Source organism: Xylona heveae (genome assembly GCF_001619985.1).
Source record: "Xylona heveae TC161 unplaced genomic scaffold L228scaffold_9, whole genome shotgun sequence".
In the NCBI taxonomy this organism is placed as follows: domain Eukaryota; kingdom Fungi; phylum Ascomycota; class Xylonomycetes; order Xylonales; family Xylonaceae; genus Xylona; species Xylona heveae.
The window spans coordinates 1,202,948-1,214,158 of record NW_017264201.1 but is presented as its reverse complement, the minus strand read 5'-3'; the positions used below and the strand labels follow the sequence as shown (position 1 = coordinate 1,214,158).

Here is an 11,211-nt window from a genome sequence, read left to right as displayed (position 1 = left end):
AAGCTGGTCGAACCGGAAAATAGGATGAAATGTCATGTTACGAATCGATTCTTTTCCTAGATGGTCTTCTGGCTAAAGAAAATCGCTATGTTATGCTATGCTATGCCGTGCAACGATACTACAGGATGCAATAATGCGATATTACATCAGTCGAGCACAATTTTAAAGGTAAGGAGAATAGCTTCCTTCGAGAAACCAACGCCTTTGAAAACTCTAATTTTTGCGACTTCAATCCTTGTAGCAAATATCTCATTTAAGGTTGCGGTTTGAGATCCTCATACGCTTTGCTGCGGGCATATAATCCCAATCAGTGATTGCGTCGATGGAGTGAGGATGCTTGCTGCTCGTGCAAGGTGCATCAGAATCGTTTTCTTCTTTTGCAGCAAGGCTGAGCTCTTCTTCGAGTGTGAGGGGACGGGCTCCGGCCTTTTCCTTTGCGTTAGCAGTCTCGGGCGATTTTGTCGTTGAGGGTGTCGTGAGACGTGGAGCGGTAATAGTGAAGTAAACCAGATCATTCTTCTCAGCTCGCTCCTTTAAGAATTGTTTGGCAGAAAATTTCGCCGGACGATCTTTGCCGTGTTTGTTCCGTGCACTAGACACAGCTTTTTCCCCATCATTCCGCGACTTCTCGCCCTCTTCGGACGATTCTTTCTCCTGTTCACGCTGCACTGGCGATTTTGCAGATGCCGATTCCTTTTCCTCATCTTTCTTATGTTTTTCGGAAGTGTTGTCTTCACCAGCCTCTGAAAAGTTCCACATTTCTTTGATTTCACCTCGAACAAGAGCAGTTCCCCATATCGCCCCCAACACTCCCGGGACAAGATACAGCAGAGCGGGCTGAGCATGACCTGCGATCTGCATGACGCCGACGGTGGCAATCATACCAAGGATGTAGCCAGCTAAACTCGCGTGAAAGTAAGGCTTAGAGAAAGATCCATCCTGCGAGGCAGCCCCGGACCGGCCGACCCAGAATCGTTCACCCCAGCCTCCCGTAGCACATACATATTTGGCTTTGATCAACGTTGAGTGGTCTGGCTCTTTTTCTGGAGATGTAGCACCATTTCCATCATCACGCTTGACTTGCCTAGTCTGCTTCCTTTTGTAATGCATGTACAAATCGAATCGAAGGGCCAGGCCAATCATGATTCCTGGAAGCACGACATCGCCTAGCCCGAGCATAGCTAAACTAGTTTTGCTCGGATCAGTTCCCGGCGCAGCAGGGCGCGGGAAAAGAAGCTTGATGGGAATATCGAGAGATGTGGCAACCGTGACCATGATGGGACTAGAGAATACAGACATTAGTTTTCGATGCAAAACAAGAATATTTGGCACACTCAACTCACGTGAAAAAGACAAAATAAATGTCGTAGAAGAAAAGAGCTCCGAGAATCAAGGTTCCGGTCCAAAAAGTCGTGGGTGACATGAGTTGGAGAGCTCCATATGAAAAGCCGAACCCCATCAGATTTGTCAGGAACCAAGAGGTGTTCATGGTGTTGTAGTACACAACCACAGCCAACCCAACCACGAAGCCAGTGACATCTTGAATCCCAAATGCCATTTTTGCGAAAAGAGCCTCATTGAAGATCCGGGTATATGCTATCAGCGTCCAATGCTCAGTTAGAAGTGATCGAACAAGCCACAGGAGGCGGGAAGGCTGCGACGATAAAGAAAGTCTGGAGAGTCGGCCTGGGAGCGGCGTTGAGCGTTCATTTTGGGAGACTGAATGACTTTCTGAGGGCGCTTCCGCTCTAACAATCTTGTTGCGCTCCTTGCTAATGCGCCAGATCATGCCACCATCAGCCCAGCGTTTCGGAAAGACAAAGGACGTCAAGATTTTAAGAGTGTCTCCGACGAGTCGGGCAACCGTGAAGACACCAAACACGGAAAAGTACCAATTCAAAAGCTTGTTGATGATAGAAGGATCTTTCAGCCATTTGATAAGAAAGTAGAGCCCAGCCAAGACAGTTCCTGCAAACACTGGTATAGTAATGGCATCGGAAGGCGAAAACCCTTCTAGCTTTTGGACAACTTCTTCGGTCTCATCTTCGTCACTCTCGTCCTCGCTGTCGTGAGATGTGTCCACTTTTCCAGCAGATCTGTGTTCTCCTCGCTTTGCTGCAGATGTCGGTCTGGAAAGAGAGGCATGAGAGCCGGCGTAGATTGGAAAGAGAGCGGATGCGAGAAGATGCAAATAGGTTGGTAGAAACGGTTGGATGAGAGAAAATTCATAGGCGATTCGACCGAGAATCTCGGCCACGCGACCGTGATCTCCCATTTCAGCAGTGAGAGAAATGGATACGGGATTTGAGGATTATCTATGAAGCATAATTTGGGTGCTGTTGTATGAGAAGAGCGTGCCACGGGCTGGAAAGGATTCTGGCAGAAGAAAGGTTAAGAAAAAGTCAAAATGGAGAACAAAAGAGGGAAAGAAAAGAATCGATTCGCATAGAGCTGACACGGTGTCTCAATTGAGTCGTTGCCGCGTCAATGACCGTCTCCGTATTTGCAAGATTGTGATCGTATGGAGCAAACAGTGCGAAATAATAATTGTCGAGCTATTCACATGTGGCAGCCAATTTTAGCGACGTCACAACTGATCGACTTCGCCAGGGTCCCTCCGGTGAAAAGCGAACATGCCGACCATTTCTACGGCTTCATTTCTACCCGGCTGTTCTTAAAGCTTTAATTGCTCCACATTCCTTTCCTCGCAACAAATCCATTGAGATTGCTGGTCAAGATATCATTCTTCTACTTGAACCACTCTAGTAGCCCATAAGTATTTCTACAGACAACGCCAGGTTCCCTCTGAAAATGGCTACCGACGTTGCGCTTGACACCACAATGGTTTGTAATGCAAGCTCTGCTTGATTCACCCCAGCTTTTCTTTGTTTATTTCTTAGTGCCAAAATAAGCTCACCATGTTCCAATTGTAGGGCACCATAACACTGGAGCTCTACACCAACGACGCGCCAAAGGCAAGCAGAATCCAAGAGACATTAAGCGCATCAGAAGAATATTACTGACGACGATGACCGCAGACGTGCCAAAACTTTATCGGGCTTGCATCGCGCGGATATTATGACAATGTAATCTTCCATCGTATCATTCCCAATTTTATGATCCAGGGAGGCGACCCCACCGGGACTGGCCGAGGAGGGAACTCCCTCTGGGGAGCGAAATTTGAGGATGAAATCAAGCCGACCTTGCGACACACTGGGGCTGGTATACTGAGCATGGCAAATGCGGGACCAAACACCAATGGCAGCCAATTTTTCATCACGCTTGCGCCTACGCCTTGGTTGGACGGAAAGCATACAATCTTTGGAAGAGTCAAGAGCGGAATGCGCGTCGTCCAGAGGATGGGCCTTGTCAGAACCGGTTTGGAAGATCGACCGGTTGAAGAAGTAAAAATCACCAAAGCACGGATTGTCAAAGAAGGTGCGGCAGAAGAATAATCCAAGCAGAGAAGCTATGCGAATCACTTGAAGGGATCGTCTGCAAAAGACAGCAAGAATGCCAGCATCTATTAGGTCTGGACCTACGGTGATACATTACCTGTCTTGGATGTAGTTAACGGGTACATCCAAGCTTTAAGATGGTGTGAAGCGGGATCTCCACCACACCATGCTCGGGAAATCAAGCCTGGGTTCGTGTTGATATGAGCGTTGTAGAAGCTGCCCCGTCCTAGACATAACGCAAGACTGGAACCTGATCAAATCTTCCCAAGCGGATGCTTTCTGGTCATAGAATTCAAGGAGCAAAGCAGACAAGGACTTCGAGAGAAAGGCACCTTTGGACCCAAAGGCTTTGGGAAATATTGAAAAAAATCAGAATTGTCACAGTTTGAGCTTCTTAGACATTCCATGAGGCAAAATGCATTCAACTTTCAATGAACGTTAATTAAGGGTAGGACTGAAGATCTTCCACTTCAAAAGCGTAGTATAATCAACTATATGATATGCCTGGCTATTCTTCATCGCTCATATACGATGTTGGGACTTCTCTATCAGAAAAAGCCATGAAACTCGAATCTTCATTATCTGATCCCACAATCTTTTCGTATGCACACTTGACGTTATTCAAAAGCTCGTCATCAAAAGCAAGTCCATTGGAAGATCTGGGAAAGAATATCTGGCCCGGGCTCCTTTCTTCACAGCTCGACACAACACCCGAGTGCAGGGAGGGGCCCTGTTGCGAGTATCTCATCGACCACAAAAGGCACGATTTGGGATCTTCGCCGAGAGATGAAAGTAGACGGTTAACGGCCAGGTCAAGGGTTGCTTGACCTTCGTCCCCAGAAATAAAAACGCTCGAATAAAGGATACCTAGATGCGCGAACTCGTTAGTCGCAAGCACAAACAAATCTAGATGTGAATAAAAAGCAAGATTGAATGTGCATCAGACTGTCAGAGGTATGGTTTCTTCAATGAAGATCTCAGGCAATGTAGATAAGTATTCATAAAGTTGGGTCATCATGCAAGCATGGGTTATGCTGAAAAGAAAAACTGCTAAGAGACTTACATTGTCCTGATGGGCACTCGCCTGAATCACTGGAATGAACCATGATATATACAGGCGGTTGATTCTCAGCAACTTTCTCCTCGGTTAGTAGAGTCTCCGGAGGAAACACTACCACTGCACCAGCAGGAACCGGTCCTGCCTCAGCAGTCTGAGGAAACAATCCCGTCAAAGGTGAGGACACAATCGATATAGACTTCGAGGTGACTTCCTCCCTGGTGGGTGACTCGGGCTCATTTCCAGATCTAGTCGTCCCAGATTTCTTCGGGATATCATCGGGCGAGCCAACTAGCCATAGGGTATTCACTGTCTCCCCGCTTGAGAGCGTAACAGCTACTGGGTGATGTGCCGATGAACCCACTTGACCTGGCATTTCGCCTTGATCAGCAGGGGCATTTGACACGTCTGAAATTCCCTCATCCAGCACGTATACGCCGCCGCCAACGGCGCAAGCACGACATGCGACCTGGGCAATCTCAGCTCCGCCACCCCATTTGGGAAGTACAGCACCAAATCCAGGGCCGAAGACACCCATGGATCGGAGATGTCTTGCTATTCGTGGCAGGGCAAAACTTGTAGGCGTTTCCGAAGGAGACACCGGAGAGAGGGTGAGCGCAAGAAGCGGCGCCTGAAGAGACATAGATATACCGAATCGAGAGCGCAAAAACTCTGAAAATGGAATTGATGCGTAATCTGACCAGACCTCGGACATATTCTCATAGTCCGCTACGAACTTGAGGAACTTCATCAAAGACCTTTTTGATCGAAGGTCAATCAAGTCATCTGAAAAGATGTCTTCTCGTCCATTTGGTACTTTCTTCAACTCTCCGTGGCTGGAGGTTAATGCTTCCCCTGTCTCCGATCGGTCACGGGGAACATAGATCCACCAGCTTCCGACTGCGAGAAACTCTAGCTGCCGGTAAACCTTGGATGAGATCAGGGCTTGCAGCAGGGAGCTGCGCGCATAGAGCAGCTGAGGTGACAATGCCAAGCTGTAGGCCCTAGCTGACAGCTTTGGGGCCTTGTTAGAGCCATCAAGTGAAGCCTGAGGTACACTTGAAGCTTTTCTGAAAGGTCGAAGAGGACTGTCTAAAGGAACAGGTCAGTCTGGAAATAGAGACTGGGGTTGTCTGAGGTGCGTCGTACCTTCGTCGCCCTTATTCAACCACTCTTCTGCCTCTTGGAGAGTGAAGGCTGCTTCAAACCCGCCATAATATCTATTCTTATCCGCGTGGAGCACCTTCTTCCCTGAGCGGGACAATGACCTTTTTCAAGGTCTTCGTCAGTCAGAAATTGCGAACCTTGAAAGGATCTCAAAACGGATGGTGAGCCTACAGTGCTAACAAGGACTGTTGTAGTCCTGTGCCTGCAATCACGACATCCCAAAATGTCCCCGAAAGAGAATCCATGATGGACTGGAAGAGGGGGGGTTAAAAAACATGGTTGATGGGAAAGGAATTTGCTGTGGAGCGAGATTAAGAGCAGTCAGGAAAACGCTAGTCGTTTTTGGTAATTTGCTAGTACAGCTCCAACATTAGTCAGCAAGAAAAATGTTCGGGTGGAGTTTTTAAACCGTCCCAACTCGCTTTCTTCAATCTTCAACCACGTTGCTAGCAGGTCATTGTATTACTATGGTGATCTTGTGATGCCAGTCGAATCTTCATTGATTCTTACGGATCGTGGGAGACTGACTCTGACTTAGGCCATCCGGTATCTGCTGCTCTGGATTTTATCTGAAAGGGTGGTTCGTTGGTGATGGTACAGATCTGTGGAGAAACTTCACCTTGTAAAATATGATTTTCAAGCTCCATAGCCCAAGATTTCAAATATCTAGCTGCTTTCAATTTTTGATGCAAAGAGCCAATTCATTCAACTGTGGCTTTAGGTGTAAGTAGTCCACCGTCCATCCTAGTCCAAGTAGTGGTACGAATTTTGGAAATAGCAATATGAAAATCCGGTTTCAAACGCCAATATAAACATAAAAATGCTGAAGTGGGGGTATGAAATGATCATAAGCGTATCATAGAGAAGACGACGCTTTGTGTATAATGTCCTTCCACTCCTGCCATCTACCCTCAGCCAGTGCGACCAATGCACGTATTTCTTCGATCCCGACAGCACCACCGCCGCTCTTCTCTATCCTTAGGATGCGTGTCTCCTTGCCTGAACAGTCCACAACAAGGCTGATTTCTTCGGTGCAAAGGCCCTCTTCGAAATCATCGGGGTCTGCAAGTACCCATGCCTCCTTGCTTGCCCCTCTTCCTGTGCTGAATACCGCAAAGGATGCAGGCAAAGGAAAGCCATCGAGCCGTAACTTATGAGCAAAATCTTTTGAAGGCGAGCATACAACCATCTCGTTATCTATATCCCAATGAGCGCGCGGTAGGTGAGTATCCGAAAGAGAAGCCAGAACGGCAGCCCAAGCAACGTCGAAAGGATTCCCATCCAGCGAAATAAACAGGATATCAATATAGAGGACCCAAAAAGCCTTCACTTCAGGTTGAGCATCCTCGTCGCCATCTTCAGTATCCATGGCTTGCAGAATCGCGCGAGGGTCATGCCATATGCGTAGGTCAGCCGGATCAATGAGTTTGGAGGACTGCAGGAGCTTTAATATCCGCTGAGACAGGCTCTGAGCCAAGGTTGAGGGGGGCTGGCCCGGAATGTGCGCAGGAGAACATCCTGTGGAAAGCTCGATATTTGGGACCACCAATCCCAATTCTGCAATCTCGTCGGCCCCGGTTGTTGGACCCCGAAGCCCATTGCCGCCTTCGAAACGCTGGCCAGGCACATCCCGAGCGAGCAGAATCTCTCCTCTTACTCCACAGACGCAAGCTGTGTCTCCAGTCCGCACCACCGCGCTACCAGAAGCATGCGAAAGGGAAGAAGTATGCGCGGTAGCTGTTCTGAAGCTATTGGGCGCTCGGCCATTGGGTCGCGAGATTGGTGCGCCTTTCGTCGTAGGCTTCAAATGGGCATGAAGGAAGGGAGCCGGTGAGAGTTTTGCAAACGTTTGCCTAGGAAACGAAAGAACCGGGGGATTAGATGCTGACGCCATTGTCTCCTGCTGATTTACTGGAAATACTGATGGGATCTCTATATCCTCATGTCGTGTGAGCTTAATTTTTTAACGACCTAGAGCTGGTTACAACCTGCATCTTTGGATTTCAACATCGAAATATTCGCTTAGTCATCACGGTTGTTTATCGATAAGATATCAATCTTATCCATTTCTGGGCTATTGTTCTGAGACCTGGTGGATATAACTGATATTGGGTTCGATTCCTAATGGCGCGGGTCCAATGGTGGAGTTGGTTGATACCCTGTTCTTCGTATTCACCTTGTGATCCCTGATTGGAACTCATTTGTGGCCTAGTACTAATAGCAGAGATTTAATTACATAAAATGAGTCAACACGAAGCTACAATGAGTCACATCTGAATGTAAATGGCTAGGTATATACGAAGTACTACTTTGAGCATATAGTAACATGGCCATATTAGCATATTTTATGCCATTGGCAAGTTATATAGGACAGATGAGAGATCAATTATAAGGGTTATATAAAGATTATAATTCTTGCATTCCTTGATCCTGCACAGCTACCAGCCCAATGACCAACAAGAACCTTTTTCCTACGTCAAAACTGCCACAGCCACCCTTCCATCTCTGGAAAGAAAAATGTCCAAAGACAACCAGAAACAAGAAAAATTAACTGCGGCAGCAATAGAAGAGGCTCTTCAAGGCCGTTTCCCATCATTTGGCGACGTTTCCCCGTGTTACCAGTCCAGTGAAGGCTGTCACCACGACGTATGGTTTGTGGGACGCAATTTGATTCTTCGCGGCTTGCCTCAGCCAGATGAAGAATCGGAACCATCGTTGGAAAAAGACTCCGCAGTGAGTAAACTGCTTCGCCAACATCTGAGCAAGCCCAATTTGGTCCCCGAGGTCTTGGGGAGGGTGACAATCGGAGACTGGATTTGTAACGTCGAGGTCAGGGTACATGGTACTTCTCTCGAGGAAACCTCGCCAACAGAGGCGACAGGAGACGACCTTGTTACTCTTCTACAAGACCTTGCGTCCGTTCCCATTGAAGAGGCTCGGATGGCCACCAAATGCGGGGAGGAGAGGGAGGAGAGGCAAAATCTAGAGGAACTCGTGCCCGAAGCAATCGAAGCCTGGGGCGAGCTCATGCACTGCAAATACGTGGAAGATGCAGAGACACTCGTAGAGAGTTTCTTGAGATTCCAACTCTCCCAGCTGTCGACTTTGCAGGAGGAGGAGGAATATCGCCCAGTGCTTCTTCATGGTGACATTAGTACCGAACATGTCTTGATCGATGAAGTTCAAGGCACCGTCAATGGCATCATAGACTGGTCCGATGCTATGACTGGCGATCCGTGCGTGGATATCTCGGGCCTGTCTCTCACAGTTGGGCGAGTCAAGGCGATTCATCTAAGCAAAAAGACGTCATACTCGAGATTGACGATAGAGAGGGGACTCTTATTCGCCATGTGTCTGGTTATTACCGACATAAGAGGGACAGTTTGCGGAGACGATGAAGGTCCGGAGGAGCTGCTCAAGAGAGAATTTCGGCGGGCGTTTGAGGGCGCTGGGGTAGATGATGTGACATTTTCGAAGTCATTCTGTCGAATGCATATATGACAGAGCTTGCGGCAGTCTTCTTATTATGTGCCTCACCGGAGATGTTCCTCAATGTTATACATGTTCCTTCCGCGGTAGCTCATGACTGAAAATCACTCTCTAGAGTTTGGTGGTCGTGGAAGGTTGGATGGTATTACTGTCCAGGACGATCTAGCCTTGACTCTGTTCCTCACTCTTGCAGGTAATGTGAATGAGTTCCGTTTTCTCCGTGGCAAAGCAGGACCAAGTCTTCCGGGCCCAGTCTTCGATTCTGGAGATATGTTCTCGCCCAGTTCTACTCAGCACTGCGGTCGACTCGCCCGCGGAAGTAGTCGTCAATGAAGGCGCCTGCTCCGCCATAAAATTCTAATTCGAGCCTTTCTCCATTCTTGGTGATGGTATCCTAGATCAACGGACGACGTGAGGATCCGGGTGATGATGGCTCCGAGGTATTTCCAGAGGCGTTTCCAAACCAACGTAGAAAAACCGTCCCTACATGGCGCTTTTGAGCCTTTGGGGGCTTTGAGCGATTGATAGATTTCGAGCTCGGAGATTGGTCGCCATTGGATCCGTGTATGAAGGCTTGAGACTTTCCCCGGCCTTCGGCTACGTCCCTATTTCATGGTTATATAATCTAGCTACATCATACCCATAACTTAGGTAGCTATACGGCCACTTACCCAGCAAAGGGTTAGCCACCTAGGAATAAGTCAATCAATTAATCAATACACGGGATAAGTTAGTCCAATGTCAAAGTCGTATTGAGAATATACATGTAATGAAGGAGGGAAGATTAGATCACTCTGCATCGGAAGGGATTCTTAGGCTGCCACTGATGATCAATGAGAAGTGTTGCTTGGTTGACATGTCCTTTTATCTAGCGGCCGTCAGGTGCCACACCTTTGCAGGCGCAGCCACCCGAGAGCGATTGAACCATTGCTCATTGAATGCAACAGGGATAGATGTGATAATAATGCAGAGTCATCACAACGATATCACAGAGTTCCTTCGCTGCGCATACAACATTCAGATATGGCTAGTCTGTGAAATGCCTTGCACTACAGATCCTCTTTGTGGTCCATGGGCGCGTATTTCTGGTTCATGATTGGGCATCGCAGCTAGCTAACTAGGTTCTGGCAAACATACCTTGTGGAAGCACCTTCCTATATGAAAACAAAAACTATGGAGATGCACCAACTAAACCCCTGTCTTTGGCATCATTCATTTCTGCTGGTCATCAATTGTGCCGATCTGGCGGACTCCCGACTTCTTTTCACCCGGTATTGATGCTGAGATTGTCATAAGCCAGTGCGGCACAATTTCCAGCAGTATGGGACAGCACTACGTGTTCTTGCACAGCAGGTCGCCATTCCTAGGCCGAACTGGAGGGTCTTTGGACATGCTACACCTGGATTGTCCGGCAGGATATTCGCCGAGCCACTTCAATGCCTACAGAGTACGCCATCAACCGCATACCATCTTCATGCGCCTAAGGGGCACACTGGAGCTCAGCAACAAGCAGCTAGCACCATACTGTCAGGATTATATCGGTCGTTACATCGCTATGCAGGTATTGCAGAAGGCTAATGGTCTAGAGCAACTTGCTTTAATCAGCAAATCAATTGGACATAGCACTCGGGGTCAGGCAGATATTCGTCTCGACCGGCTACCCAGACATGCGTTCCTCCTGGAAAAGCTGCGAGCCTCATTTGATTAGTGAAATCAACAAACTTGTTCGGCTTGATGTATATCTTCCCAGTCGCCTTGCAAAGCTTATCGGTGTGTGGATTCATCACATCTGTTTAAGTTCTGGTGGGTGATGTGGAAGTTTGTGGGCGTTCCTTGATGATGTCGGTTCGCGCAATCTTACTGGACACTGCCATGAGAAAATGGGTCAATAACTTCAGGCCTGCTTCATACAGCCAAAGAATTATCATGGCGCACTAGCTCCCGTGGAGTACTGCATGCGGCCATGCATGGCCTGCATTGTTCCGTCAATACCGCTGCACCAAAAGACCACGCCGTGCCGGCCACTTACTTGCGGGCGTC

General features: G+C 48.1%; 5 protein-coding genes across 5 annotated transcripts; 2 read left to right on the top strand and 3 right to left on the bottom strand.

Moving 5' to 3' along the window:
• Nucleotides 1-61: 61 nt before the first annotated feature.
• On the bottom strand, nucleotides 62-2,532 carry L228DRAFT_284827 (hypothetical protein). Its single transcript, XM_018336266.1, has 2 exons — nucleotides 1,344-2,532; nucleotides 62-1,282 (listed from the first exon to the last, which is right to left on the bottom strand). Exons 1-2 carry the CDS (start codon nucleotides 2,273-2,275, stop codon nucleotides 250-252), a joined length of 1,965 nt encoding a protein of 654 aa, XP_018186472.1. The 5' UTR covers nucleotides 2,276-2,532; the 3' UTR covers nucleotides 62-249.
• A 115-nt stretch (nucleotides 2,533-2,647) lies between these two features.
• Nucleotides 2,648-3,707, top strand: L228DRAFT_181865 (peptidyl-prolyl cis-trans isomerase ppi1). Its single transcript, XM_018329576.1, has 3 exons — nucleotides 2,648-2,844; nucleotides 2,934-2,975; nucleotides 3,039-3,707. Exons 1-3 carry the CDS (start codon nucleotides 2,812-2,814, stop codon nucleotides 3,453-3,455), a joined length of 492 nt encoding a protein of 163 aa, XP_018186471.1. The 5' UTR covers nucleotides 2,648-2,811; the 3' UTR covers nucleotides 3,456-3,707.
• Nucleotides 3,708-3,966: 259 nt separating this feature from the next.
• Nucleotides 3,967-5,927, bottom strand: L228DRAFT_270180 (hypothetical protein; the record flags this gene model as incomplete). Its single annotated transcript, XM_018335383.1, has 4 exons — nucleotides 3,967-4,325; nucleotides 4,522-5,607; nucleotides 5,665-5,783; nucleotides 5,854-5,927. The coding sequence occupies 4 exons, from the start codon at nucleotides 5,925-5,927 to the stop codon at nucleotides 3,967-3,969; spliced, it is 1,638 nt and encodes a 545-aa protein (XP_018186470.1).
• A 300-nt stretch (nucleotides 5,928-6,227) lies between these two features.
• On the bottom strand, nucleotides 6,228-7,717 carry L228DRAFT_249746 (exoribonuclease family protein). Its single transcript, XM_018333155.1, has one exon. The coding sequence runs from the start codon at nucleotides 7,574-7,576 to the stop codon at nucleotides 6,539-6,541; it is 1,038 nt and encodes a 345-aa protein (XP_018186469.1). The 5' UTR covers nucleotides 7,577-7,717; the 3' UTR covers nucleotides 6,228-6,538.
• A 250-nt stretch (nucleotides 7,718-7,967) lies between these two features.
• L228DRAFT_181831 (kinase-like protein) lies at nucleotides 7,968-9,258 on the top strand. The gene has a single exon (XM_018329575.1). It carries the CDS (start codon nucleotides 8,200-8,202, stop codon nucleotides 9,181-9,183), a length of 984 nt encoding a protein of 327 aa, XP_018186468.1. The 5' UTR covers nucleotides 7,968-8,199; the 3' UTR covers nucleotides 9,184-9,258.
• Nucleotides 9,259-11,211: the final 1,953 nt, after the last annotated feature.